The sequence below is a fragment of the Vicugna pacos genome, chromosome 2 (assembly GCF_048564905.1).
Source record: "Vicugna pacos chromosome 2, VicPac4, whole genome shotgun sequence".
NCBI lineage: Eukaryota > Metazoa > Chordata > Mammalia > Artiodactyla > Camelidae > Vicugna > Vicugna pacos.
Window position 1 is genome coordinate 8,076,068 of NC_132988.1, and position 27,611 is coordinate 8,103,678.

Here is a 27,611-nt window from a genome sequence, read left to right on the forward strand (position 1 = left end):
GTCACCTATGACAGTATTTCCTAAAGGGGCCTGTAGGATAATGGCACAGGGAGATGGTCACCGAAGAAAAATATGTTAAGTAAGTTTCCAAAGTCCAGGTATTATATTGAACCATATGAAATTGCCATGGTTCAATCTAATACGTTTTGTACGCAGCTTCATATGGTCCAAACTAACAGTATTTGAATGTATTAATCAAGGTAATGCCTACAGTCATTTTCTTCTTCTGCCCTTAAATATTTTTCCACCCATGCTTATGCTAAACAAAATTCATTTGAATTTACATGGTGGCCAATAAATATAACCAGAATTGTAGTTGGTTAAAAACCAGGCTGATGTTAAAGAAAACTAACCATTTGTTTTGAATGAATCAGCCACTAAGACATCTTGTCTTCCTGAGGCTGACAGTGCTCCCAAGTCCTGTGCTCTGTACTTGGGCAGACATTTGAGACAGCAGTGGGCTGGGGGGAGAGCAAATGTTTTCCCGGCAACCCTCCCGTGTGTCGTGGGAGCCCACGTGAAAGGTCAGAAAAGCTGCGGTCATGGTCGTGCACCTTGCACCTTGCACTGGATACTGAGAACACATCAGAAGCTCGTCTCTACCATCCAAACACTACAGACCACCACCGTTTAGGCATCACATTTTAATAGGGGTTCTATGCTGATAGATTTTATTCCTTTGTGTTTTTTATTTTACTACTATTCAGGTCATATCTCTTGTTAGAAATAATAACTAGCCCCTCTGTCCTCAATATAAATAAAAAGATTTTTACCACATTTGGTCAATCTTTTCTCTCTCGGGGCAGGTGTCATGCAATGAGCTACGAAATAAGCCAAGGTAATGTTTATTCCCATTTCATCAACTTTACGAGTAGAAATAAAAGGTACTAAACTAAAATATGAATAACAATCAGGCTTTTGTACTAGCCTTCAAGTATATGTATACATACATATACACAGAAGTACACATGTGTAACATGTACATATAAAACTGTATACAATTTGTATTGACTGTGCAGAAGGAAACTTTTACATTTTTCTTCATTGGTTAGTTTCATTATTTAATGATTAGATACACAAATGTGTACATTTCCAGGACACAAAGTAACCGTACGTGTCTCATGCACCCGTGATGACCGTTTCAGCGCAGAGTGCGCAGAGTCAAAGATGAGATGTAATTTCAGTGCTGCGAGTAGCTCAGAACAAGTGCTCTGGTCTGAGAGATGGTGTTAAGAAGATATTTCTCGGCATTAATTTCAGGCACAGGATAGTAATTGCTTCCTTGGCTTTCGGGAACATAATTGCTACATAAATTTAGGATCTGACTAGGTCAGAATGACAAGTAGAGAAAGGTTTTTGGAATATTGGCAATTTATCTGCAGAAGGACACAAATGCATATGGCTGTTGTTTTTACCCCAAATGTATTAAATCATAAATATAGTGTAGAATGTATTAAATCATAAGTAACGTAGACTGTATTAAATCATAGTGTAACTCCAACATTACCTGACACTGACTTCCCATAATCATTTTATTTTCCAGCTTGCATTTATTAAAAACATCTTTTTTTCATAGTTAGACCTGAAAGCTTATTATTGTTGAAATCAAACGTGCAATGTCAGAATGAAGGCTTGTTTGAACACATATTGTACGTGAACATGCGAATTATTTCACTCTACCTTAATCCAGTTTTTAATTCTTTTCTTAAAAAGATCTAGCATTTAACAACATACTTGTTCTCCCTAGGACATAATTACAGACGTGCACGACTATTTCGATGAACGTGTGAAGACAGCATCCTAAGTATTTTCTCAAGCCTACCTCGGGTACCTCAGTCAAAGACTGGGAAAGGGGGAGAGGTAAACACACCAGGAATTACTTCTCTTCCTCTGCTATGTTTCCTGACTGGTGGCGGCGTCTGGAGGGGAGGAGAACTGCCTTCTTCTGCCACCGAAAAGAACTCAAGGATGGGATGTTGTGTGAAAGAACTAGCAGAAAGCATTAGGCCAGTTAATCATATTGTCTTAAAACGTTCAGATTCACAACATTGAAAGCGAGTGCCAATTATTGTTGAAATAGAATATATATAAATGACACACGGTGTCTGAGATTGCCTCTCTGCCCAAATCATTATCTCAAGAAACCCTGTCCTTAAAAATATAACACTAAGATTTTTGGTACCTGGGGATTTTAAATACCACTTCTTTTTTATTAAATAGTTTTAAATTATAGTAGATTGGAACTCAAGAGTCTACTCATTTCTTATTCATCAAATGTTCTGAAGTTTTTTAATATAGTTTCACCAACTCTAAGCAAACAACATAAAGCAACACAAGAGGAGTAGGGGAGGGAGGAACACTCAGAATGGAGGGGGGAGACAGGATGAGAAAGGAAGCACCCCACAGTCCTCAGGCCTGAAGTAGTGGGGACCCCTGCACGCGTAACTTCCCGACACAGCTTTGGAGAAACGTGTCTTGCTGAGTTCTGACACAGCACCTTCTGTTCCAGGTCTGCACCAGAGTCTCAACCCACTTCTTTCTGTACTTATTTCTACATGACACGGACAAGTCGTCCAATTCTCGGGGGCCTGACTATCTTGTCTGTTAAAGAAAGGAAGAGGAGAAAGACAGTTACTCTTCTTAATAACAGAAATTTATTAGCTGAGGCTGCCATTTGAATTTCACTTGACCATATTTACAACTGTAAACAGACAAAAGCACCATCTACGCTCAATCGTGTGAAATGCCAGTCTATGTTACTACAGGAAAAGACTTAGAAAGAATTCTCTGTTTGGGGTGAGAAGTCGTGTGGGCAGAACACATTAAGTACTTACCTTTAAACCAGCCAGTAGTTTCAAGACCTAGGGCCGCACGATTTGAAAAGCAGCACTGGAGGTTAAGGTGAGGATGATGAGAATGTTAATATTTCTCTCTTCCAAATAAGAGACAACTTGGTTCCTCCTCTTCAGCTCCAAAGATGCACACAGCTGAAAAACACAGCTCTGAGATGCCCCCAGTACAACTAAAGCAGCTATTTTGTTTTTCTCTTCTTCCCTAACAACCCCCACGGCCCCTGCCCCCGATCCTCACCGCTGCCCCACACAGAACCCCCTCCAGTCCCAGAGTGAAGGGCCAAGAAGCTGAAGCAGTGTATTTACCGTGAAATCTACACAGACTAGACAGAATAAATCCTGAAATTCTTCACCCGCGGGCGCTTGTTAGCAGTGGTTTTGTAGGTCTCCTCTCAGATCTACTGAATTTGACTCTGGGGATGAAATCCAAGAATGCGCATATGTAACAGATTATCCAAAGCTTAAGTGATGTTTGAGGTTTCAAAAGCCCTGAATGGAGTCTAGGAAGGAAGCCAATTGGACCTAAGTGTTGAAGGTAGCCGCTTAATTGAAAGCAGAAACTAAACAGTATCATTCAGCTCGAAGCTGCTTCAGATATTACATAGCTCCTGTCAAGTGTCTACTGTCTACTTTTGCACAGAGGCCCAAACATTTTCTAAATGCCGTGGCGACTACAACAGCTTAATGATTTACCATCACTGGATGGCAACACCTCACTCTGCCCATTCCATAGAAAAGTTTTGGGGTTTTCTTAGTGCTTTTTGCTATAATCTCGTTTAACTCTAAAGTATTCCATCAACCAGAAGACTGTGCCGTAATTTATGAAAGTAACTCCTAAAGAGAAGCTGCAATACCATTTCAAGAGCCGTAAGCACAACACGTGTTAAGTCACGGCATAGCAAAGCAAGACCCTCAAAACTTGTGCCCCAGGAGCCCTGCGGTCTCCCAGCCCGTGGGAAGGAAGCCAGGCCTGGGTGCAACCAGAGTTCACCGGCTTCTGCTCCATTACCAGACACCCCAACGCGCATACAGGTATCATCTTCTAAGAGCGTCAAGGAACAACTGATTGGAAAACACCAATTCAGCAGAGCGTGCTGGTCTGAGGATCAGAACCAGGTTTAACTCCTTGTCACCTCGATGAGCCACCTTACTGACTTAACCTCTCTGGACCCCTGGGGCTGCTCCGTAGTTATTAAATGAGGACTAGTCTAGGCTACTTCCAAGGCCTCTTCTATTTCTAAAATTCTGTAATAATAGTCACTAGTCATTTAATTAAAAACTCTAAATTCAGTGAGTTGTTCAATAAATATTTATTAAGCACTTAAACTGGGCATCCAAGAATCTGGGAAACATATGGAGGACAGTCTCCTGGTATGGGGTTAAAAACATGTCACTGGAAACAAATAAATATTTCACTGTGAATCATCCTGTGTCTTTAAATGGTTGCACAGTAAGCCTACTGGGTAGCGCCCAAACAATGGGACTCTGCGTAGATAATGGAGAGCCTGCCTATGCGCAATTAGTAAGTACTGACTTAAATAACAGGCACAGCTTCTGCCAATATGTAAAAGCTTTTCTTTTCTGGACCCTTCACTTCACAAAAATTCGGACATTTAAATGTAGTGGTAAACTGCACTTACAATCAAAATCAATTTTCAAGCGTAAGTTTATAAAAATAGTTTATTTTAAAGACTCTCAATAGCATTTCAACATCTTACTGTCAGATTTACCAAGAAGACAACCTGTATGTTCAGCATATTTTAACCCATGATGAAAGCTGCCCCAGATCTACTATTAAGTCTACAGTATATACTGTGGGCAAGGTTCAAAGTTTTAATTAAATATCACATAATTGGATTCCCCCCCACTGCAAGTCTAAAGTTAATCTTTCATTAATTTCACAAAGGTTACAGTATGTATCTACTTACAGCTGAAGGAATCATTCAGTAATTTACAACATTTTAAAAATCTAGCTCCATAATCTTTCTTTAAAAAAAAGATCCTTCCCGTAAAATAGAGAAAGTCCACATGTCTCAGGAAGTGCACACACCCGCCTAATAGTAAGGCCCGAAAGGCGGAGAGCTGCCGTCTCCGGAGGAGGGGGGCGGCGGCGGCGGGGGCGGGGGCAGGGCGTAGGGCAAGGGCAGTAACGGGTGCGGGGCCAGGGGCGGCGCAGCCCAAGCCACGTGCGCGGATGCGGGTGGCGGGGGCGGAGGGGGAGGCGGGAGTGAGAAGGGACGCATGTCAAAGACGGGAGGCGGGAAGGCGTACTGCGGCATCGCGGGGCCGTCCTGCCTGGGAGGCGGAAATCCTGGCGTCTCCTGAGGGACCACGGGCTCCGCGCCGTAGAACTGCGGGGGCGGGGGCCCGCCGGGGCAGGGCCGCGGGTACCGCCCCCGGGAAAATCCTCCTGGGAACTCTCTGTTGCGATAGCCTTTTGAATGCTCTGAAGCAGAGCTGTGAACATTCCAGTTTTGATGTACTTCTGCCAGATCCTCACCTTTGGGGAAAAAGCAGGAAAGCACAGTTAAAATTAATTTTAATCAAAAAATACTGTTCAAAATTTGAATCGTGGCTTTTCTCTAACTTCCAGGATATCTTATGGTAATTAAAAATTCGTAAGACTTAAAATGATCAATTTTAAATGAATCCAAAAGGCCAGGGGATCAGGAAAGGGAAAATCTAGTAAGACAAAACTCTAAGTCAACAACCACTTGACTCCAGCCAAACACCACAGACAAAGCTGAACACCACCCCCACTCTGCCTCTCCAAGGCTGAGTGGGGAGCCTGGCTTTCACGCTGGACAGGCTGTCAGGAGATGCTCCAGCCCTCCCTCCAGGGTGGTGTCAGAACAGGCTGAGCAGGGAGCCGGGGACTGGCCTTCCCTCAGGGACAATGGCGATCAAACGGGGACCTGGACTCCGCCTCCAGCAGCAGTAACACAGCGTCAGCCCACCTCTTGCACGTGGGTGGGACCAGAGAAGACCTGGGAGTAGGGACATTGATCACTGCCCAGCATCACTGACCCCACTGGGGCCGGGAGCGGTAAGGAGGCACTCTTACCCCCGCCAGACACAAGGGGAGGGTGCCCTGCCCAGCAGTAACAAGACATCATTACTGACATCCAGCATCAGGTGTCAACAGAAGCTGAGAAGAAAAGCTGAACTCCTATCCCCACCTGGCAGTAATAGTAATAATGCAGTACCTTCCTCCTTCCTTTCCCTGCTAGGACAGTTTTAAAAACAAATAAAAACAAAACTGCTAAAACAGAAGACTGAGATAAAATCTAGAGTCTCATAACATAGTAACTAATATGTTCAGGTTTCAATTAAAAACCAGTCGTCCCACCAAGAATCAAGAGGATTTCAAACTCAATGAATAAGGAAAACTGAGACCAACGCCAAGAAGACAAAGATGTTAGGATTATGAGAGAAATATTTTTAAATAATCATCATAAAAATTAGAAACACACTGCAACAAATTTTAAAAAGTCTCATCAAAAAAAGACAAAAAAGAAACAAAGAAATTGCAGAACTAAAACTTCAATAATCTAAAAGCTGAGTGGAGGGCTCAACGGCAGAACGAAGGGGCAGAGGAAAGACTCGGGGAACTTAAGACGGAACAAGAGGAAGGATCCAGTCTGAACAGCAGAAAGGAAATAAACTAGGGAAACAATGCACAGAGCCTCAGGGGCCTGCGGGACTGGAACAAAATATCCGACTTTACATCTTCAGAATCCTAGAAGGAACAGAGAAAAAGAGTGAGGCCGAAGATGTACTTGAAGAAATAATGACTGAACGTGACTGAACACTTCTCAAATCTGGCGTTAAGATTCAAGTGCCCAAAACTATACACCAAGATAGACCACATCTTGGTTAAAAAGTTTAAAAAAATGTAGAACTGAAATCGTACAGATTGTGTTCTCAACCCACAACAAAATCAAAACAGCAATAAGAGACAGAGAACAGAAAAATCTCCAAACACTTGGAAATTAAATAATACTCTTTTAAATAACCCATTGGTCAAAGAGGAAATCCCAAGGGAAATAAAAACAAAGAAACATTAAGCTGAATCACAATATATAAAATATACCGGACTGGGGAAAACATTAATAATAATACTGCTCCTATTTGCTACTGACTATCCTGAAAATAACTGTCCGTACTGAAAATCTCAAGGAAAAAACTCCTAGAACTAGTGCGTCAAGCAAGGTCACAACATCCAAGCTAAACATACCACTCCAAGACAATGTATTTCTGTATTCTAGAAATGAACACATGGACACTGGAATTAAAAACACTATTTACAGTGATTGCAAAAAAATGAAATACTCAGGTGTATATCTAACAAAAAAATGTATAGGAGGACCTGATTCTGAGAACTACATAATGCTGCTGAAAGAAATTAAAGATCTAAATTAGCTGAGATGTATACTATGTTTGTGGAATGGAAGACAATACAGTTGAAATGTCAGCTCTCTCCAAACCAATATATAGGTTCATCCTAATTCCTATCAAAATTCCAGCAAGACTTTTTGTCAATATAGAGAAGATTATTCTGAAACTCATACGGTAAGGCAAAGGAACTAAAATGGCTAAAATATTTTGTAAACTTTCAGATAAAAAGTAATAGAGACAAAATCTTTGGGATGTAGGTGTCTAGGAAAGAAATTCCCAGACTCCATAGAAGAAAAATTGATAAAAACTTAATCAAGATAAAAAATTCTGTTCTGCAAAAGGCCCTTTTAGAGGATGAAAACACAAGCTACAGACTGGAAGAAACTTTGTACAAACTCTCAAACTCAAGAGTAAAACAGAAGCACCATTAGACTATGGGCAAAAGACATGAACAAACACATCACTAAAGAGACAGTCAGCAAATGAACACATGGAAAGATGTTCAGTATCATTAACCATTAGGAAAATGCAAGTTAAAATCACAGTTACATGTCATTGCACGCCTATCAGAATGGCTGAAATAAAAAATAATGACAATACCAAGTGCTAGTGCGAATGTAGAGAAACTGGGTCACTCGTACGCTGGTGGCAAGAGTGCAAAAAGGTACAGCCATGTGAAAAATACTGCGGCAGTTTCTCAAGAAACTAAACATGCCGCTACAGCAGACCCTTTAACAACACGGGTTTGAACGGCACAGGTCCACTTACACGCAGATTTCTTTTCAATAAACACGTACTACAGTGCTGCCTCATCCAAGCCCAAGGTTGGCTGAATTCACGGAGGCATGACCACAGATACAGAGGGCCAACTCTAAGCTATACACGGATTTTCAACTGCATGGGGGTGTCCAGTGCCCCTAACCCTCATGCTGGTCAACTGTCAACTGTATTATATAATCCAGCTGCACTCTTGGACATTTATCTCAAAGAAATGTGAAAATCTGTGTTCACACAGAAACCTATGCACGAATGTATAAAGCAGCTTTAGTCATGTAACCCAAAACGGTTAACAACCCTAACGTCCTTCAATGGAAGGATTAAACCCGCTGTGGTACATCCACACCACAGAACCCGACCCTGGGATGAAAACACACTTGACATGTACAGCAATCTGGGTGACTAGAAAATTACGCTCAGCGACAAAGCCCAGCGGCTAATTTACACAACCACTGCTGACATGACCAGATGTATTACAGAAATGGAGAGCAGATTGGTGGTCGTCAGGCGCCGAGGGAGAGGCAGGAGGGAAGTGGATGTGACTACAAACAGGCAACACGCGGACCCCCTCTTCTGTGACTGCGTCGGTGTCAATATAAAATAAAACACCTTGATTCTGCTTTAAGCACCGTATCATTTAACTCTAAAAACGGAAGCAAACAGTTTCTTAAGGAAAAAGTGCTGACGAGCACAAAGGATTCTACCAAGGCTGAGTTAACCCTTTTACCCCTCAGGAGCCTTTTTTACATCCTTAAGCTTGAAAAACCCCTGAATACCCCTAGTGAGTCTCCGACCACATCCCACGCTGTATGACGCCTCTAACACTAGCCAGATGCCAGAGTGTAAAGAGAAAACCCAGATGTTTCCCTCAGTTTTATGACTTAGGAACTTATATATATGTAAATAAAGATTTAAAAATTACTATCTACTGCATTTACTTACCTGGTTCATTAAATTCAGATTTGAATTTTTTCCGGCCCTGAATCTGAGATTTTTTCCTCTGTTTGGCTTCTTTTTCCTTTTCATCATCACTGAAATCTAAGGCCTTGCAGAAAAAAACAGATTTATGTCACATGCATTCATAAATTTAATGGCACATACGTGGAGGTGAGGAGAAGGCTATTATTTAATGGTGAACTTGAAAAAAAGTTACCCTTTTCAGTAATTAATATTTTCCAATAATATTCTACTTAATTAGATATGATAGAAAAATAAGGTATTTTTGATACATGTCTAATTATTGGACTCTAACACAAGCCAGTAATCAAGATGAGTACTGAAGACATTTTTGTTTTATTTTGTTTTGAATTCCTAGAAAGTTTCAGATTTTAAAATGCCGATCTTTCAACCTTCAAATACGGGTAATTCCCTAGCTAGAAATCTGACTTCTAGCTTAGAGTCAAAAGTCATCATAGCACCAGAGGCCAAACATTGCTAAATGAAGGAGTTGCTAGGAATAAGCAAACACACTAATGTAAAAATGGAAGAGAATGTTACACTTTCCTTCATTCAAAATTTACACATACCCCATTATATGCCAGGCACTGTTCTAAACACTTTATAAGTGTTATAATGTTAGGTATAGTAAAGGCCATAAATAAATAATAAGGCAAAGCAAAGGTGGAGAGAATCACCAGGATGCTATTCGGACAGGACTGTAGGAAGACTGATAAGTGGATACATGCATGACCCAGCTTCCAAGAGGAAGTCATTTTAAATTACGAGAGGGAAAATTCAGACGTTACTAAGAACTGAGACCCACTGTTGTAGCATACCACAAGACAAGACCTATGGGCTATATATGACTTCTATGATTTACTGGAATTCAGGTGTTCTATTATCCCATTAACATCAGAAAACAAATACTACGTTTCATTAAAAGCGTGAAAAAACACATTTATTCAACTCAAATTATGTATTCCTGTTAGAAACACAGGTGGAGATGAATAAGATATAGTCCCTATTAAGTAATTTTTTGCCCCTTTATGCAGGTTCAATATTTCCTATTTTTATGGCATGATTTTAAGTTTAAACCCCACAGATCTGAAATTCTAATCTACGGTTAAGACCAGGTAGTAATTCCATAGTACAAAATCTGATCATAATAAAATAAACTTTAGAATCTCAGAGCTTTTCATATTATGGAAATAGAGGCACCCAGTCAACTACCTGGAAAAAAACCACCCCATGAAGTACACTGGGATTTAACTGGATAACTCACCTAAGCAAACTAATTTTACAAACAATTAACATTACCATAGTTAGCAGTTTCAATGCTTAGGTCTGAAACAACAGGGATATATTATATTAAAGTATTTGGGTTTCACAAGAAATATGTTTCAAGACCTTTGTGAAACTCCAATACATTAAAACCATATGCTTTTAGTTATAAGATGCCCTAAACACAACTGAGAATAATTAGTGACTCTTCGGGGTCTTCGTGGAAACCACACGTACACATGACACAAACCAGAAAACACCACCCAGGGCAATGTGGATACTAAACTGGGATCGCTCACAGGTTAAGTGAGCCTCTAAGTGGGCATCTCCTGACTCATTCCTCAGCAAAACTGGAAATTAACACAGACCATCAACCCTCAGCACTTCGTGAGAACATCTCAAATGATCAGTGACATCTACAAATACCAAGAATTTACAACATTGAGAAATTTCATCACAACTACTGAGCACATTTAAAAAGTCTCAATTATAATAATCATGTTTTTTCTTTTATATTGTATAAATTCATACTGTTTTTAAGAATGTATGCACTTATGCTATAATTTTCATATTTTAACAATCATATATATCAAGCTAATTTGAGGCATAAAAATAATGTTGCTGACATGGATTTAAGAACGAAAAACAAGAGAATTCTTTCTAGGAAGATAACTATATTGCAAAAAATGGCGAGGTAGGGAGACTGCGATGATTTTGTACCTCCAAAAGAAAGACAACTTATTAAAGGCACCATCAATAAATGTCTTCACTTCCCACATGGTGAATTTACTAAAGAAAAAATTTCTTTAAGTAATGACAGTTCTGCTTTTACTAGGTAGGTATCAACAAAACTGATAAAAATAGGACATTTTAAGGAAAATGATAAAAGCTGGTAACTATTGTGACTGAAAATTTTTTTTTTTCTAAAATGATCAAAAATGCTTACTGAGAGGTACAGAAGTCACATGGGAAAGGGGAGAGGACACAGGCTCACAGAGGCAGTGAGACTGGTGAGCTGCACTGAGGACCTCCTTGCGGTCAGGAACGGTGAATCTGTGAGATCAAGTCCTGCCCTATCTTCTCAAATACTGTGTAAAAAGATTTCTACTCACATCTGGTGGTGGTTCTTGATCATTCTTCCATGACGCATCCGATCCCCTATCCCTAGGGGAGAAAAAAAAAGGTCAAAAGGGCAAAGCACTTCTAAGTTTCCATTAATGCTTGTAACTTAATAGTATGGAAAATGATAAAGTAGAGGACCTAAGCTCAAATCTTAACCGGAAATATATATATACATGAAAATAAGAGCAAAGAATAAAGGATCATTTATGTGTACTTTGCCTTGTCTGAGAAGATGTGGGAAGAGCACACATACACATTAGGATTGGGCAGCAAGCCAAGGCAGGGGAAGGCGGTTCTGCAGCTTCTAAGAAGCTCCAGATGCTCTGATTTAACACTTTCATGACACCCAAGCTCAGCTCACAGAGTTCCGTAAATAAATGCTCACCCACACCTACACCTACTTTAGGTCAGATGATGTTCCAGGTGTCAAGTATACAAAAACAAATACAAGGCTTTCCCTTCTCTAAGATGTACAGGTTTCATGACAGAGATCACAGTATGAAACTCTTCTTTCTCAGTTCACCTGAGGAGTATCAATGATCCTCCGGCAGTAACCAAGGCTTGCTCCAAGAGTGACTGTCAAAGCGGGGAGGGTGAGATAAAGGCTATCTAGTGTGGGGAGGAAGGGGAGCTCGGAAGATTCCAAAGGACAGTATCATCACACTCTGTGACCAACAGAAGCACATACATCTATACAAGTATGATTATAACTTCTGAAAGCTCATTTTTAATCTTATCTTTTTAACTTTTTTGAATTCAGTTTGACAATATCTTGTTATTCAATTACATTAAAATATTACAACGTATTAGGAATAGATGCTGTCCTCACTGCTTGAAATCAGACCTCAAAAATAAATGAGACTCTTAGGAATGAGTTCATTTAATCATTAATCCATTCATCTATAATCCATTAAGATGAATTTACAGATGTCAGAAAGCTGGCAAAACACGAAAGTCATTAAGTTTGCTCTAAAATTTTAATTTGGAACTTGGACACTCTACAAGAGGTTATTATCAGTGACTTTTCTGCCATTTAATAAAAAGCGTTTAATTATCGCGCAGCACCCAGGCATTTAGCACAGCTCCGGTGCTCCCTTTTGTACAGGTGTTTTCTCACGGCCTGCAGTGCCCTTCGCCTTTTAAAGACATAAATGGGAAAAGTTCCCCAACTAGTGCATCACCACAGAAAAGCAAATCTACTAAAGAAAGGATGAAGCGACATTTCAAGGAGCATCTTTAACAAGATGGTAAGTTCATGGGAAGCTACGACTAAAACAGCCTTACTGGAGGCAGGTAAGCTGGAGAGAAGCTAAATTTCTCACCTCAAAGGCAGAGGACTCCCCACAACCAGCACCGACGGTGCCTGCTAGAGCAGAAGCAGTCTTGGCTGGTGGGGCTTCTGCAGGGGAGGCCCTGGCTGCTCAAGTCTTTAGTTTCTTGTTATTTCTTTCTAGGGCAAAATTCTTGTTCTAACAAATTAAGAACAAAGACTGCTTCTATTATTTAAAATTCTATCTAAAAACATTTTCAAAAAACCTTTCCATCTATCTGCTTTAAGCAAAAATATTTTATCTGTTGAAAGCTAAGTATATGGCCTATCCAGACCAACATCCGAACTTTCAAAACAGAATGAAATGCTGATTATTTAAGGCATGATTTTATAACATAGTAAAATCTTCATGATCTTTATGGTCTACTGAATTCACCTTTCTTGTCAAAGGTTGTTTAGAAAAATTAACCTTACGTGGCCTGAAGAACACCTTAAGATAAATCAGAAAAAACAAGTATGTGGATTCTTAAACATGAGTTTAATCAATTATCAGGAACAAAACGTTCATCTCATTTCAGAGATTATTTGCACACCTAAAACTCAGGCTGGATTTAATATGTAAGTGGTAGAGAGACCTTTCCACTCCCCTACCCCCTGCCCACCCAGTCTGGGACTGGTACATAGGACTAGCAGCACAGTGACTACACACTGCCTGGAGGTCCTCTCCAGCTCCTGCAAGAACCACGCCCCTCATGCTTCACCTGTATCTCAAGTTTCCAAAGGACAGGGGTCTAGACCTCAAAAGGACCAGGATGTCAAACTGAGTGCAAAGCCTTTTGGGATTTAAGATCTCTCTTCCTTCCTCCAACCTTTGGAGGCTGTTCCTTCCATCCTAATTGGACAGTGTTTGTATTGGCTCATGCTCATTACATCTTTTCACAGCACTCAACTTATGCTTATAGAAACAGCTATTCTACTTGAATCCGTAGGCCACTGGTCTGTATAAAAATTAACTGATATAAACAGCTCTACAGCTAACACCTTGCTACACAACTGACACCTGGAAAATATACAGTTAACCAGTGGGAGCATAAGAATGCAGAAATGTTACCAGCCACATGCCACGGGCATTACTCAGCACATTTACAGACAGAATGGAGTGCACTGGTTTGTTGGTTAAGTCAGCTTTGTTAATGACAGCTTGATACACAACTTTCCAGGAACACATTTTAATTCTCTCTTCTGTAAGTTTATAATTTATAAGCAACTTGAAATTTATTCACCATCTTTTTTCTTCTTGAGAATTATAAAGTTTTATTAAATAGTTATGCTTATAAATATAATCTTGAATATAATTTTTATTTAAACTAGAAAAGCTTTTTTTAAAAACTTAATAATAATTATAATACTAATACTGAAGTAGCATGGATATATGAAAGAAAGTATATAATGGAAAAAAACAATGAATTAGAATTCAAAAAACTTTTATGGCCCAAATGTGCTCTTATTAGTAGACTGTGTCATTCTGGGCAAAAGATATAATTGATCTCTACCATTTATAAAGCTGGTAAAAATTACAGCTTTCAGAGATGTTATCAGGAAAATAAACGAACTCTTTGGGAAGACAGATGCCATCTGACTATAAAAAACTACATCACTGAGAATTATTTCTAAAATACAAGCATTAGATAAGCAAAGAACTTACATGCCAGTAACGTATACTTACTGCTTAAGTTTCTCTGTGAATATATACTGGGTGAAGTCTTTCATTGATGGAGCAAAATACATAGTGTCCTTTATTTTAATACCTTTACTCTCAATGTGCTCTGAAGAATTAAACCGTAATACATAAAACGGATGTGCAACAGGTCCAAATATCTCAAATATCTATAAAATAGAAGAAATACAAAGATCTCCTTTAACATGTAAAATAATGACTTCAAAAGTTAGCAACATTTTTTTAAAACCTGGTGTTTTAAAAGGCAATTTTGTCATTATCAGACCTTCTCAAAGGTCTGGTTTATTTATATTTAAGTCATTTCTGCACACTCATAAAGCCTTCATAGTGTGATAACTAAAGCATTAGCTTATTCCAGATTTCCTTTCTATGGATCTAAAATAATTATAATACATAAAATAAAGTAACTAGAACAAGTTTGTTCCTCACAAAATTTAAATCATTTTGGTGGTACCAACTAGATGCAAACAATGAATTTTTGTTTTTATTATTATTCATTTAAGTTGTAAGGTATAAACAAAAGAATTACAGTTGGTTAACTTTTGAGAAATAAAATGCTGTCATTTTAAATCTTATGAAAAACTTTTACCTTCTGCTTTGATACGTATTCGATCACTTCTGCTGTTTCCAGAGGGGTTAACATTTTTATAAAATTAAACCACAACTTTCTCTAATTCAAAAAGTAGTAGAGTAGATTTTAACCTGAAGTTGTTTATTTCTCAAAAATCAAAGATGCCATGTAGCCTTTAACTTTAAAGTAAAGCAACTACTTTTAGGAGAGACGTATTATTTTATTTCTGAAAATGTTTATAAATGATGAAAAGGAAGCCTCTTGACTTTAAATTCTTCTCAATATAAATGCCTGAGTTTTTAAAAACAGTGTTTCTGATAATAAATGTGTGTGTATTATAGAGACTAGATCATGACCAGCATCAGCATAGGTTTCTCCAGCCTGTTTCCTATTAATGAATGTTTTCCCCTTTGACACTACAACACAGATTTGTGTACTTCTCCCTTTTAAAACCTAAAGATGCTTAAAGGTTTTCCATGTTGTATATATTCTTCATAAGCATAATTTTTGTGGCTATTTAACACTCTTTTATAGATCTAGCACAATTTATTTAACTTGTCTTACATTGTTAGGACATTTGGGCAGCTTCTAGTTTGTTCAGTAAAAGAACTGGTGCCACAATGAACACCTCTGTATGTAACTCTCTGTACTCCAGATTTCCTGAGAACTGATTTGTAAGGGGCGGAATTACTGAAGCCAAAAGTATGATTATCATTAAAACTCTTGATGTAAATTGCTAAATAACTCTCCAAATAACCTAGACCCATTTAAACCAATTACAATCAAAGTGCGTGTTTCACTACTCCCTTCGTTGCTGATTTTTGATAGTAAAGGTTTTCATTTATTACAAACTAAAACAAGAACAAGAAAAACAAAGCCTGCTCAAATGCTCAAAACTAAATGCAAAGCAAATGACCAAGAAGTTCATGTTTATATGGATATAACAACAGGTGACATAGGTTGGTCACTTTTTAAAAATTCTCTAATATTGAAGAATTCAACATTAAAAGTGGAATTTCATTCACTATTTATCAGCAGGAACAAATCGTTATTAAGATTAAAGTGCAAAAGGGAGAAATTCACATCTGAGGTTGCCCTCCTTAATCAGCGGGAAAGGGGAAGGAAGTTGGGGGAAAAATCAGACAGACCACCTAGGTCATGAATGCCATTCCGTTCCTTTTTAGCACTGTGATTTTTGAGTATATGGGATAATTCTACTTCCTTACAAAGTTTCAGTGAATTTAAAGAGATACACGAAATATTTATCACTGTGGCTGATCACTGTTACCACTGAAGAGGAGAGGAAAAGGGAGGCTGTACAAAGCTTTAACACTGAAAGCAAAACTAATATGGTGTCCAGATAAAATATGCGAAACATCTAAGAGAGATTTCATTTCATTTCCTGATCACTGGTTTGTTTAACTGATGCTCTCAACTCTTCACACCCCACCATTATCTTGGGGAATTATTTCAAGGTGCTTAGATTTATAATCAGACATTCTTGAAAGACTGGTCACTTCTTGAATTTACAAAACTTTCTAGGTAAAATTTAGAGACAGATTTAATTTTTCCCTCTAGACTTATGCCACATTGCTAAAGTCAGAGCTGGAAAATGTTACATTTGGATCTGACGCCTTCCAAACTCAGATGACAGAAGGCTGAGTACTAATATTATTAGTCACAATTATAGGACTGAAAATCCAGATGTCCTGGGGGGGTGGGGTCCTAAGAAATGTAAGTTTTGAGGTTTTTAAAATTAGTGAGGTGTTCTGAAATTAAAATTGTCTAAGCTAGCTATTAGAGACAAAGGAACTGTCATGAAAATCATAAATAAAAAGAGTCATGGGAATAATCAGTTTCAAGTCATGGTTAAGCCCCTCGAAGGTCTCTCAGCCCCTCCTTACAAAGGCACCAGCAGTGAACAGTTTGTTCTTATTTCAGGGCCTCTTCCTCTGAACCAGCATACTGAGACCCCTGTGTGAACCAAAGTCTAGGTGCTTGAAAGGGAGATAATACAGCACCATCCTTCAGGCATTAAAACGTCTTTCGTCTCTTCACAAACTTTCTCAAGAATTGCCAAAAAACACTCACACTAGACTCCAATGAATTCTGCTGCTGCTGACTGCTTTGCAATCCTGAGACTCATTTCTCTTTGGTAAATTAGCCTGTCAACCTGGAACGTAGGCAGTGCAGGGTGGCAGGACCCCTGATAAAAACCTGATCCCTTTCCGATCTGTGTCAGGATGGAATGGCAGGAAAAGGCAGAGAAAAGGGAACGTTATGGGAGTCGATGCAACAATAAAGTTCAAAGTATAAGCGTTTTTCTGTTTAAACACAGATTAATTGTATCTCTTAGAACAAAAGCAGCAGCCAACTGTTGCTTATCTGGGAAAAACGAGATCCCAGAAAGTTGCTTCTCCAAAGACAGCAGCTGGTTTCTGACTTGTTTTCAACTCATTACCTGTTTACTTAGCAGGTGCAACGTAGAAAGGACTGCACTGCACACAGCGGGGAATCCTGAGGTGAAGAAAACTCCATCCCCGCTGCCAAAAAAAGAACACTTGGCTGGTGTTTGGTCTTGATCTTGGAAGGTTTTATGTCCTTGGCTGACAGCTCAGAATTGTGAACTTGGGGGGTAAGAGGTGGGGTCTTCCTTCCCTACTAAGGGTGGACATGCGGCACGCAGGGCTGTTCCACTAGGAGGCGCTGGAAGGGACCAACCCTACGATGGGGACTAAAGGACACAGCTCCTTGGAATGTGCTCATGGTGACACTTACTGCTGTCACTGAAATCGCTCTCTACTTGAAAGAGACCCCACTCTCAGCCTCTGCCTGAGGAAGCCAGAAGTCTAAAAAGTTTTGAGAGCCACTACTCGAAGGGACTCACAAACCAAAGAAGTTTATGAACTATTACATCGTGGAAAGTCTCCCGCACTCAACTGAGTACCTGGAGGGGAGGGGACCGTGCCTTTTTCAGTACATAGACCCCACTGCCTGGCAAAGTACCTGACAAACATCAGGAAAAAATTCTACACATGTGTATTTAGTAACTCAAGCAGCAAAGAATAACAAGCAGTGTTAAACCAATTTGCAGACAGACATGAAGTATTGAAGAAAATGAAGAATGTATTAAAATATGAGAGCTCTAGACCTCTCATGTACTAAAATTAATAAACTTTTTAAGACAGTGAGTCAGAAACACCAATCAACAAAGAAACATAATAATTCATAGAATCTGAATTTTTTTTTTTACAAACCTTTCCTGCTGCCTGTCGATCACTTTTAAAAATTACCGTCTCCTCGTTAACTGGAGGAATGTTAGTCACAGATTCAATTATTACTGAAAAATGAAACAAAACAAATTATTTAAAGATTTAATCAGAAGATAATATAGAATTTAAGTGAGAATATAGGCTTTAATCCCAATATAATTTAAAATGAAATTTAAGGAGGGAAATATATCTCAGTAACTTACTTGTGGATAAACAAAGTCCATTTATGACCAAGTAGCACAGGGAAATAAATTCTACATATTTTTATTTAACACAAGAGTTATAATTCTAGGAAAAAACATTAAAGTATAAAGTGTCACAGAAAACTGAAATAACCACCAAGGGGACGGGGGGGTGCAAAGGGACAGACTGGGATTTCAAAATTTGTAGATACTGACAGATGTATGCAGAATAGATAAACAAGATTATACTGTATAGCACAGGGAAATATATATAAGATCTTGTGGTAGCTCACAGCAAAAAAAAATGTGACAATGAATATATGTATGTTCATGTATAACTGAAAAATTGTGCTCTACACTGGAATTTGACACAACATTGTAAAATGACTATAACTCAATAAAAAAAAGTCAAAAAAAAAAGAACCAATTAAGGAATCAGCGAGGTCAAGCTGTGTACATTTTCTCAAGCAATGTTTAGCCAAAAATGAATAATCACATTTAGTCACTTAACTCCTGCTTTAGAAGAAATTAGTCTTCTTTCTCACTCTAGAAATTCTCTCCTACAAAGCACTAATTACTTACTGATACATGAAAAAGTTAGAGACTTCACAAAAGCACTTTCTTCTGAACAGATGAAGTAAGAATGAGAGAGATTCCAGTCATTTTTACAATTTTTTTCTCAAAAGGCAAAAGCATTCTCCCACTGGTCTAGCATAACCTCCAATTCCTGTAAGTGCCACAAATGTCAAACAACCAGTCTATTACAGCAAAGACACACACACACACACACAAACACACACACACACACACAGGTTCTTTGGAAATTAAAGCCACAAACAAGAATATACTGTCACATTACACAGATAATGCTATGGCCACTTGGAAAATAAAACATATTAGTTCAGATTATTAAAATTCATTCAAAGATTTTCAACCATATCCCAAGTAATTTCAAGAGTTAGCACTTCTCAGTTCTGAACATACATGTAAGTAACAGATCATAGGTCACCCATTTCTGTGTTAGATCTGCTTCTGGAAGAAAGATGATGCCAGGGGCTGACAGTGACAGTGAGCACTAACAGAATTCATTCTCCATCTTCTCTCCTCCCTAACCTGCTTCTCAGAGTCAAGTTACACAAGAATTAAAAATCACCTAATCCAAACCCTCAGTTTATAGAAAGATAAGAAACTAGGATTCAAGAGAGTAACATGACCACATGGCCAAATCCAGACAGCTACCATCACCAACTAGTGTACTACTGTATTTTCCTTTTTTGTAATTTGGTCCAAATAATGTTATACACTTTTAAGCATTCAAAACAGTGTGCAACAAGCACGCACAGCAGGAGCATGTGCTCATGTTGATGCATTAAGCTTTGTTCCCACCAGGCTGAGAATTCCGTTATTCTGTTAGGATGTGTTAGTCAAAACAGCTTCTTTGAAAAGCGTTACTCCATGTGTATCATACAGTTCAGTTTTCTCCCTTGAAAATAAACATTATGACCTAAATTTTTTCTACACACATCAAGTCCAATAAATGCTTGACTCACGCTATGAAATCACAGAACTGCCTGACTTACTTATGTATATTATTTAATACTGTAAGGTAATTCAAAAACTAGTAAATGTAATGACTTGAGAATCATAGAAAGATTTTTAATCGCTATGTTAAGATAATTTTTATAAAATTGTTTCACTTTAACTGAAATTTTCATTAACTGCAAAATTATGTAAGAATTCTTTTTTTAAAATACTGATATGGTTACTGAGAAAAAGGCAAAAAGACAAAATTCCATTTCTACCACTGACTTGTTATACAACTGATCACAAGAGCAAATGGCCTGAATTTTTCTATGTCCTTTAAGTCATAAGCTAAGGAAACTGGTGGACAATTTAGGTCTTTTTGCCAGCTCAAAATCCTATGACTTTGTCAACTATGAGTCCTATTTTTTGGTGTATCTTACTGGAGAGTTAAAAATGGTAGTGACATTAATTTCAAGGCCTCTCATATACCTACCTCACATCTTGGGACTAAAAGAAATCTGTAATTTCTAGTTCTCAGGCAGTCCAATGGGTTCACATATTTCACACCATTAATATCGGTGTTAAACCACAGAACTTTCTAATTTACATATTTATAAGATAAAATCAAAGACAGCCGGCAAATTAACACCCCCTTCCCCAGGACCCTTTTGCTACAAAAACAAGATACCACACCCGAATCCCTGAGCCTGCGACTGTCACCTTCCATGAAAGAGACTTTGCAGATGTGACTAAGGCTAAGGACCTTGACAGGGGGAGATTACCCCAGATTATGAAGGTAAATCCAATCCAAGGAGTCCTTAAAGGCAGAGAATCCTTCCAGGCTGTGGTCAGAGAGACGTGCCAATGGAAGAAGGTGTGAGAGAAGCTACATCATGGGCCCCAAGAGTGAAGGAAGGGGCCGCGAGCATGTGGCAGCCTCCAGAAACTGGAAAAGGTCAGGAGACGGATGCTCCTCTGGTACCTCCAGAAAGGATCCAGCCCCAACGGCTCCCTTGTGTCAGCCAGTGGGACCCACATCACGTTTCTGCCTACAGAACTGTAAGGGATTAAATCTGTGCTGTTTTAAGCCACTAAATTTGTAGTCATTTAATAGCAATAGAAAACAAATATACCAAATCAAAGAAATTCTGTCAGCAAGAGCACACTTTAAATTTTTATAAAAGACAATGCATTTATGTATTACTTGTATAAATAAAAATTGAATTTATCTGTTCAAACTTAATGACTATAAAATGAAGTATTATTACATATTTCAGAGAAAATTCTAGTCATAAAGCCTTTGATTTATTAGCACATGCTTGGATATAAACGACAATTTTTATTAAGAAAAATATTTACACACCTAATTGTTCGATAATACTTGACACCATCCCAAGAGGCTTTATTTCAATATCTTCGGGCAGAAGAATAGTGAGTTCTTCAACAGAAGGTAGCTCCTATAATATAAAAAAGCATTAATCTTCCTCCAGCTTCAACAACATTTTTAAAAAAAGGAGTCTGCATTTAGAGTGCTATACTCATTTCTGAAGATACATTAAGTATTTATATCATCTCTGTGATGTTTCCTTTTTAGTGTGTGAGCATTTCTCCCACCTTCAGAAACATCTCCCCACCTAAGTGACTGAAAAGATCCAGTGTCTACACCATAATCTGTAAGAACACAGACCTGAATACCATTTGAGATTTTTCCAATTATACTTAAATACAAGACACCTCCCCTCCCAAAAAAGGTACTGTTAAGGAATCCAAAGTCAAGAAAAGAGACAATTCACAGAATAACTCCCAGAGACATTCCATCTGAAGAGAAATAATTCTACTGGCCACTCCAACGTCTCCACAGACGGAGAGTCCTCGTAGCTGTTTTAATGTAGTTAATTGATTTGACAGTGATTAACCAGCTGAATAGGGAAGCAGCTAACTTTTCTGGGGCTGTGTGAAAAAAGACATGAATTTCTGGCCTCATCAAGAAAAAAATGCAGAATTCCGGGAAACAGAAGGCAAGTTCCAGTCGGGAAAAGCTGTGAAGGTGTTGCCTGATTATCCCGCCTCTCCAGGTTAAAAACCAAATTTCTTTACAGCTAAAGACTTCTCTTTTCTGACCCAGCTGCTAACTGTATCTCAGTTGCTATAGAAACTAAATATTTCAGTAGAGATGAAGTCGGAGAGAAATCTAAGAATAAAACAGACCCTAGGCTTTAAATTAAATAAACAGAGCTTTCTAATCTTCATCTTGGCCAAATGATCACAATGGATTCTTGGAAGGAAGTTCTTCCTTTAAGAAGGGCTTGAAAGTGCAAAGATCCTGTTAATGACACGTTAAGGTTAGTTTGGTAGAAGAAAGACAACTTTTGGAGAAATGTTGGAAGTCAGGAAAACCTAAATTAAACAGTGCATTGAAGATAAGCATTTTCCTCTATGGGAACTCAAACCAAGGGGTTTTTATTTATATATTTAATTGAAGCATAGTTGATGTACAATGTTGCATTAGTTTCTGGTGTACAGCAAAATGATTCAGTTTTTTATATATAAAAATATATATATATACACACACATGCATATATATTTTTCATGTATTTTTTTCATTATCACTTAACGAGAGTTAAAGCATAGCTTTCTTCTGGGGAAGCTACTTTCAGATCAAGGGCTAGTAATGAAGAGCCACACTAAGGGTCTCAACCAACGCAATGCAGAAGACTCACCTCCGGGAGGTTAGTCTGGCCTGTGTTGAAGGAAATGATTATATTTTATATGTCAGACTTTTTCTGGGTACTTTTAGGGACAAGACCACCATTTGTCATTTTATCATATTAAATATGGAAAGCCTTTTCTTGGCAAGACCATGGTTTGAAAGAACAGAATAAACTGGTACACGTGACATGGAACAGCTTTGTTTAAGAAGGTCTTCCCCGGGGAAGGCCCTCGCCCTGTTAAATATAAGCCTGGAGAACGGTAACGCCAGGGGCTGCAGACAGGAGGAGGCTTTCGTGACATATTAGAGGGCAACTCTGGTATCACTCTGGCTCTGGGAGCGGCACCTCTTAGAAGCAGCCAACGGCATCTTCCAATGCAGCAGTTCAGTGATGAAACCTACCCCACCGCCTCACCAAACCACAGCAAGGACCAGAGCGGACTTTCCTTACTTTCGGACCGTGATAAAGCCCACTGGTTACATCAAGTCGGGGGTATGTAGGTAGAAGAAAGGAAGAAAAGCGGAACTGCTGTTAGACCTTTCAGGAAACACTCTGAACTGGGCAGGAGGGCAGACACAGGTCGTTAACACTCAGGACACAAAATCAGTGTTATTCCCAAACAAACAAACGCTGTTAGACCACAAAGTGGAAGGCTCCTTGTTTTGTGTTTTCTATTAGGAGCAATAAAGGCCCATGCAATGTAATTATGTTTCGGTACAAATCTAAACTCTGACACTGTTTTGATCTCCTTTAACTTTATGAAAATTATGCATGTTCCTGGGGTTTTTTTGGTTGTTTTTTTAAAGGAAACACTCAAGTAGTACAGAAGGGTATGGAGCAAAAAGCAGAAATCCCCCTAGCTTATTCCTCTCAACCTTCCAATTTCTCTCCATAGACAGCTGGTAAGTCCTTCAAATACACTTACTAGGCAGATGCAAACTTTACATTTCTATCTTTGAAAGGTTTTGCTTAAATAAAATATCCACATTATAATGTAAGTTATCCTTTTTATCATATCTTGCCCATCTTTCTACACTAAAACATAAATATCTAATTTTATTTAAACACTCTTATGATGTTGCACTGTCTAGATGTATGTAACTCAGTACACCAGTCACTTGACATTTATCTGCAGCTTTAATAAAATGATTACACGATACAATGAACATTCTATTAAGTATATCTTTGTGTAACTCCTATGATAAATGCCTCTAAGCAGAATTGCTAAATCCAAAGCTATAAACATTTTTAATTTTGACAGGACACTAAATTTCTTTTCGAAAAGGTCACATCAGTTCACACTTCCACGAATGATGTATGAGAGGATTTCCTACATCCTTGCATTCACTGAGAAGCAAACTAGATCTCTGCCAGTCTGATGGGTCTAAAATGGTACCTTGCTTGAATTTCAATTTCATCATTTAATCAGGAAGACATGTTTCCTGGCTATCCGAATGTCTTCATGAATTGTTTGTATATTTTATACCTTTTTTGGGGGGAAAGGTTTATCTTCATTAATTTGAACATCTGCCCTGTATCAAATATGTAGCAAATACCCACTCCCTTACCTCCCACCGTGTTTTTTAGCATTAAGGTTGTTTAACGAACTCTGACATTTGACAACACCAAATATACCAATCTTTTCCTTTTTTCAATTTTGAGACTTGTGTCACATTTAGAAAGACCTTCCCTATGCCAAGATAACTTTTAAAATTCAACATTTTCATTGCTTTTCTGGTTTCATTTCTTAAATTTGCATATTTGATCCACTTGTCATTTTATTTTTATAGTTAAAAACAAGACAGATTGACTTTATCTTTATCCAAATTACTAGCCAGTTACATCCTAATGTTGCAGAATAATAATCTATCTTTACCCTACTGATTTGAAAAATAAATTTGAACATAAATTAAACGTACTTACATATTGACTGGGTTTTTAACTAAAATTTCCATTTGGTTCTACTGATCTCTTTCAGTATCAGTGCTCAACTCTGCCTTTCATGTTTTAATTCTGGGGACTAAGGTCTAGTTCCCCTAACCACTCCATCAGTATTTTCCTCTTAGAATCTTCCTAGCTACTCTGACACGATTTTCTTACTAAACTTTAAAACCATTCTGTCATTACTGTCCTCAGTGTTGATTAAATCACACGTAATTAATTACAGTCGGCCTCTTATGAATCCTACACAGTCCTTAGGCTTATTTGAAGCCATTTTGTATCTTATTTGCTATTATGAATTCCTACTTATTTAATATCTTTTACTGCTACTATACACAGGTTCTTTATAGGATATTGTTTAACACAAGAAAGCATCATGCTTAAACTTATGTCTAGTGATTTTCCTGTATATTCACTATATTTAACCCTATTTTCAAAAAAAATAAGTCCTCCCCCTTTTCATTATTAGTACATCACATTTTTCACTTTTCAAATGACTCTGGTTGGTACGACCAGAATATCAAGCATCAAGCAATTGTGATGTTAGTGAACAAGCATGTCTGACTCTTTATTAGGTATGTTTCAAATGTCACACATAATCACGCATTTTTTTTTGGAAGTATAGCTGATTTACAATGTTGTGTTAGTTTCTGGTGTACAGCAAAGTGATTCAGTTATACATATGTACTTTTTCATACATATGGCTCATTACAAGATACCGAATATAGTTCCCTGTGCCATACAGTGGGTCTTTGTTGCTTATCAATTTTATATATAGTAATATGTATCTGTTAATCACACACTCCTAAGTTATCCCTCCTCCTGCTTCCCCTTTGGCAATCATTAGTTTGTTTTCTATGTCTGTGAGTCAGTTTCTGTTCTGTAAGTAAGTTCACTTGTATCATTTTTTTTTAGATTCCACGTATAAGTGATATCATGTATATGTCTTTCTCTGACTTACTTCACTTAGTATGATAATCTGTAGGTCCATCCATGTTGCTGCAAATGGCATTATTTTATTCCTTTCTATGGCTGAGTAGTATTCCATTGCACAAATATATCACATCTTCTTTATCCATTCATCTGTCAATGAACATTTAGGTTGTTTCCCTGTCTTGCCTACTGTAAACACTGCTGGTATGAACACTGGGGTGCAAGTATCTTTTCGAATTAGTTTTCTCCAGATATACGCCCAGAAGTAGGATTGCAGGATCATATGGTAAGTCTAATTTTAGCTTTTTAAGAAACTTCCATACTGTTTCCATAGTGGCTGCACCAATTTACATTCCCACCAACAGGGCAGGAGGGTTCCCTTTTCTCCACACCCTTCCAGCATCTACTATTTGTGGACTTCTTAATGATGACCATTCTGACTGGTGTGAAGTGATACCTCATTGTATTTGCAGTTCTTTAATAATTAGCAATGTTGAGGATCTTTTCATGTGCTTATTGGCCATCTGTGTGTCTTCTATGGAGAAATGTCTCGGTCTTCTGGTCATTTCTTGATTGGGTTGTTTGTTTTTTGTTACTGAGTTGTATGAGCTATTTGTGTATTTTGGAAATTAATCCCTTGTCAGTCACATCATTTGTAAATATATTCTCTCACTTCATAGGTTGTCTTTTTGTTTTGTTGATGGTTTACCTTTTGCTGTGCAAAAAGCTTAGAAATCTCATTAGGTCTCATTTGTTTATTTTTGCTTTTATTATTGCTTTGGGAGCATAACTGAGTAAATCATTTTGATTAAATCCAATCAAAAAACTTAATGAGGTTAAGAACAGTAGCTACATATTCCTATTTTTATGTGTCTTTTTTTAATACCAGAAATCACTGTTAAACTTTACCAAATGCCTTCTCTCTCATCATTTTTTGAGATCACAGTAACATAATTTACTGTAAGTTGAGCAGGTTCAACTACAGGGCCTGATGGAGGCCTCATACCCTGCTCTAAGGACATTGGTGAGACCTCCAGCAGGAGGAAGACAAGGAAACATAAAACGAGTATCTGTAGTGAGGCAGGGACTCACCTGTGATTAAAACACAGTCCAGCAGGCTCCCTTACTTCTTGTTACTAGCCTGTTTCCAACCTATTATTAACAGAATGAAAAGTTATGCCTACAAATGGGGAAGATCTCTGATCTTATGTAGACTCAAACTTAGAACACAGACACCACACAGAGCTCTAATTCCAGTTCAGTGACCCCCGTACTCTGTAACACGGGAATATATGCACATCCTTCTGCAATTCCTAAAAAGGGTCAATGAGGGCATTAAAATTGCTTCTTGATGGTAACAGACCCTATCTAAAAAAGTGATGTGCATGAAGTCTCCATCCCAAATACTCTGCAGAACACAAAAAGGGTATAAAGAACTAAATAGTGTACACAAAACTTTTAAGAGATGAGTGAAATCAGCCTAGTACAATTCCATGTTGAGATCAGTAAGTGAAACCAGCCGTGTATAATTCCAGGGTAAGAGTCTGTTTCGGATTGTGCCTTCGAAAATCCAGTTAAGTCGAGCAGTATATTCACTTTGGAAATGGTAGACATTTGGGGACTGAATCGAGGGAGAAAAGATACATTTGTTCCTTTTAAACGACCACATTAGGAGACGAGAAGGAAAAGGGGGGCTAAAATCTCCTGAACCCCTACAACAATTCACCCATGGATGTGCATCCCATGAAGATTTCTGGGTACTCTGAAGAGGCAGAACTTTAGAAAGTTCAAAGAGAAAGTTCCCTGGACTGCATGCCAGACCAAGCAATATAAGATCTTGCCCCAATATCAAGATATCCAAGTTACCTGATCTCCCTAACCGTTCATCTAAAGAACTACCCTGCCACCAGGCCCAGTCACTCCCTAACAATTATTCCTGTGGTTCTGCTTTCTTGTAAATACATTACTGTCCAACATACTGATTCTTTACTTGCCCAAAGTCTATTTCCCTAACTAGGTAATAAATCTGACAGTAACTAGGACCTGGTCTGCCTTGCTCGTGTATAGACCAGAACATCCAGAACAATGACTAGCATATAG

The 27,611-nt window shown here is 38.3% G+C and overlaps 1 protein-coding gene across 5 annotated transcripts in view; it reads right to left on the reverse strand.

The window, feature by feature from the left end:
* Nucleotides 1-1,048: 1,048 nt before the first annotated feature.
* NAF1 (nuclear assembly factor 1 ribonucleoprotein) overlaps nt 1,049-27,611 on the reverse strand; it is a 37,325-nt gene continuing 10,762 nt past the window's right edge. Inside the window, exons 3-11 of one of the 5 annotated variants that reach the window (XR_012079386.1) lie at nt 21,290-21,383; nt 18,206-18,288; nt 14,366-14,526; nt 11,360-11,411; nt 8,970-9,072; nt 4,781-5,352; nt 3,159-3,265; nt 2,835-2,987; nt 1,049-1,376 (exon numbers count right to left, since the gene is read on the reverse strand). Coding sequence is in view for 1 of the 5 variants with exons in the window: in XM_031670243.2 (XP_031526103.2) it covers nt 4,907-5,352; nt 8,970-9,072; nt 11,360-11,411; nt 14,366-14,526; nt 18,206-18,288; nt 21,290-21,383 (939 nt within the window). In the remaining 4 variants the exon portion in view is untranslated. Of the gene's footprint in view, nt 1,377-2,259; nt 2,602-2,834; nt 3,003-3,158; nt 3,266-4,514; nt 5,353-8,969; nt 9,073-11,359; nt 11,412-14,365; nt 14,527-18,205; nt 18,289-21,289; nt 21,384-27,611 lie in introns of those variants that run through there. The other 4 variants (XR_012079387.1, XR_012079379.1, XR_012079385.1 and 1 more) reach the window with 4 other exon arrangements.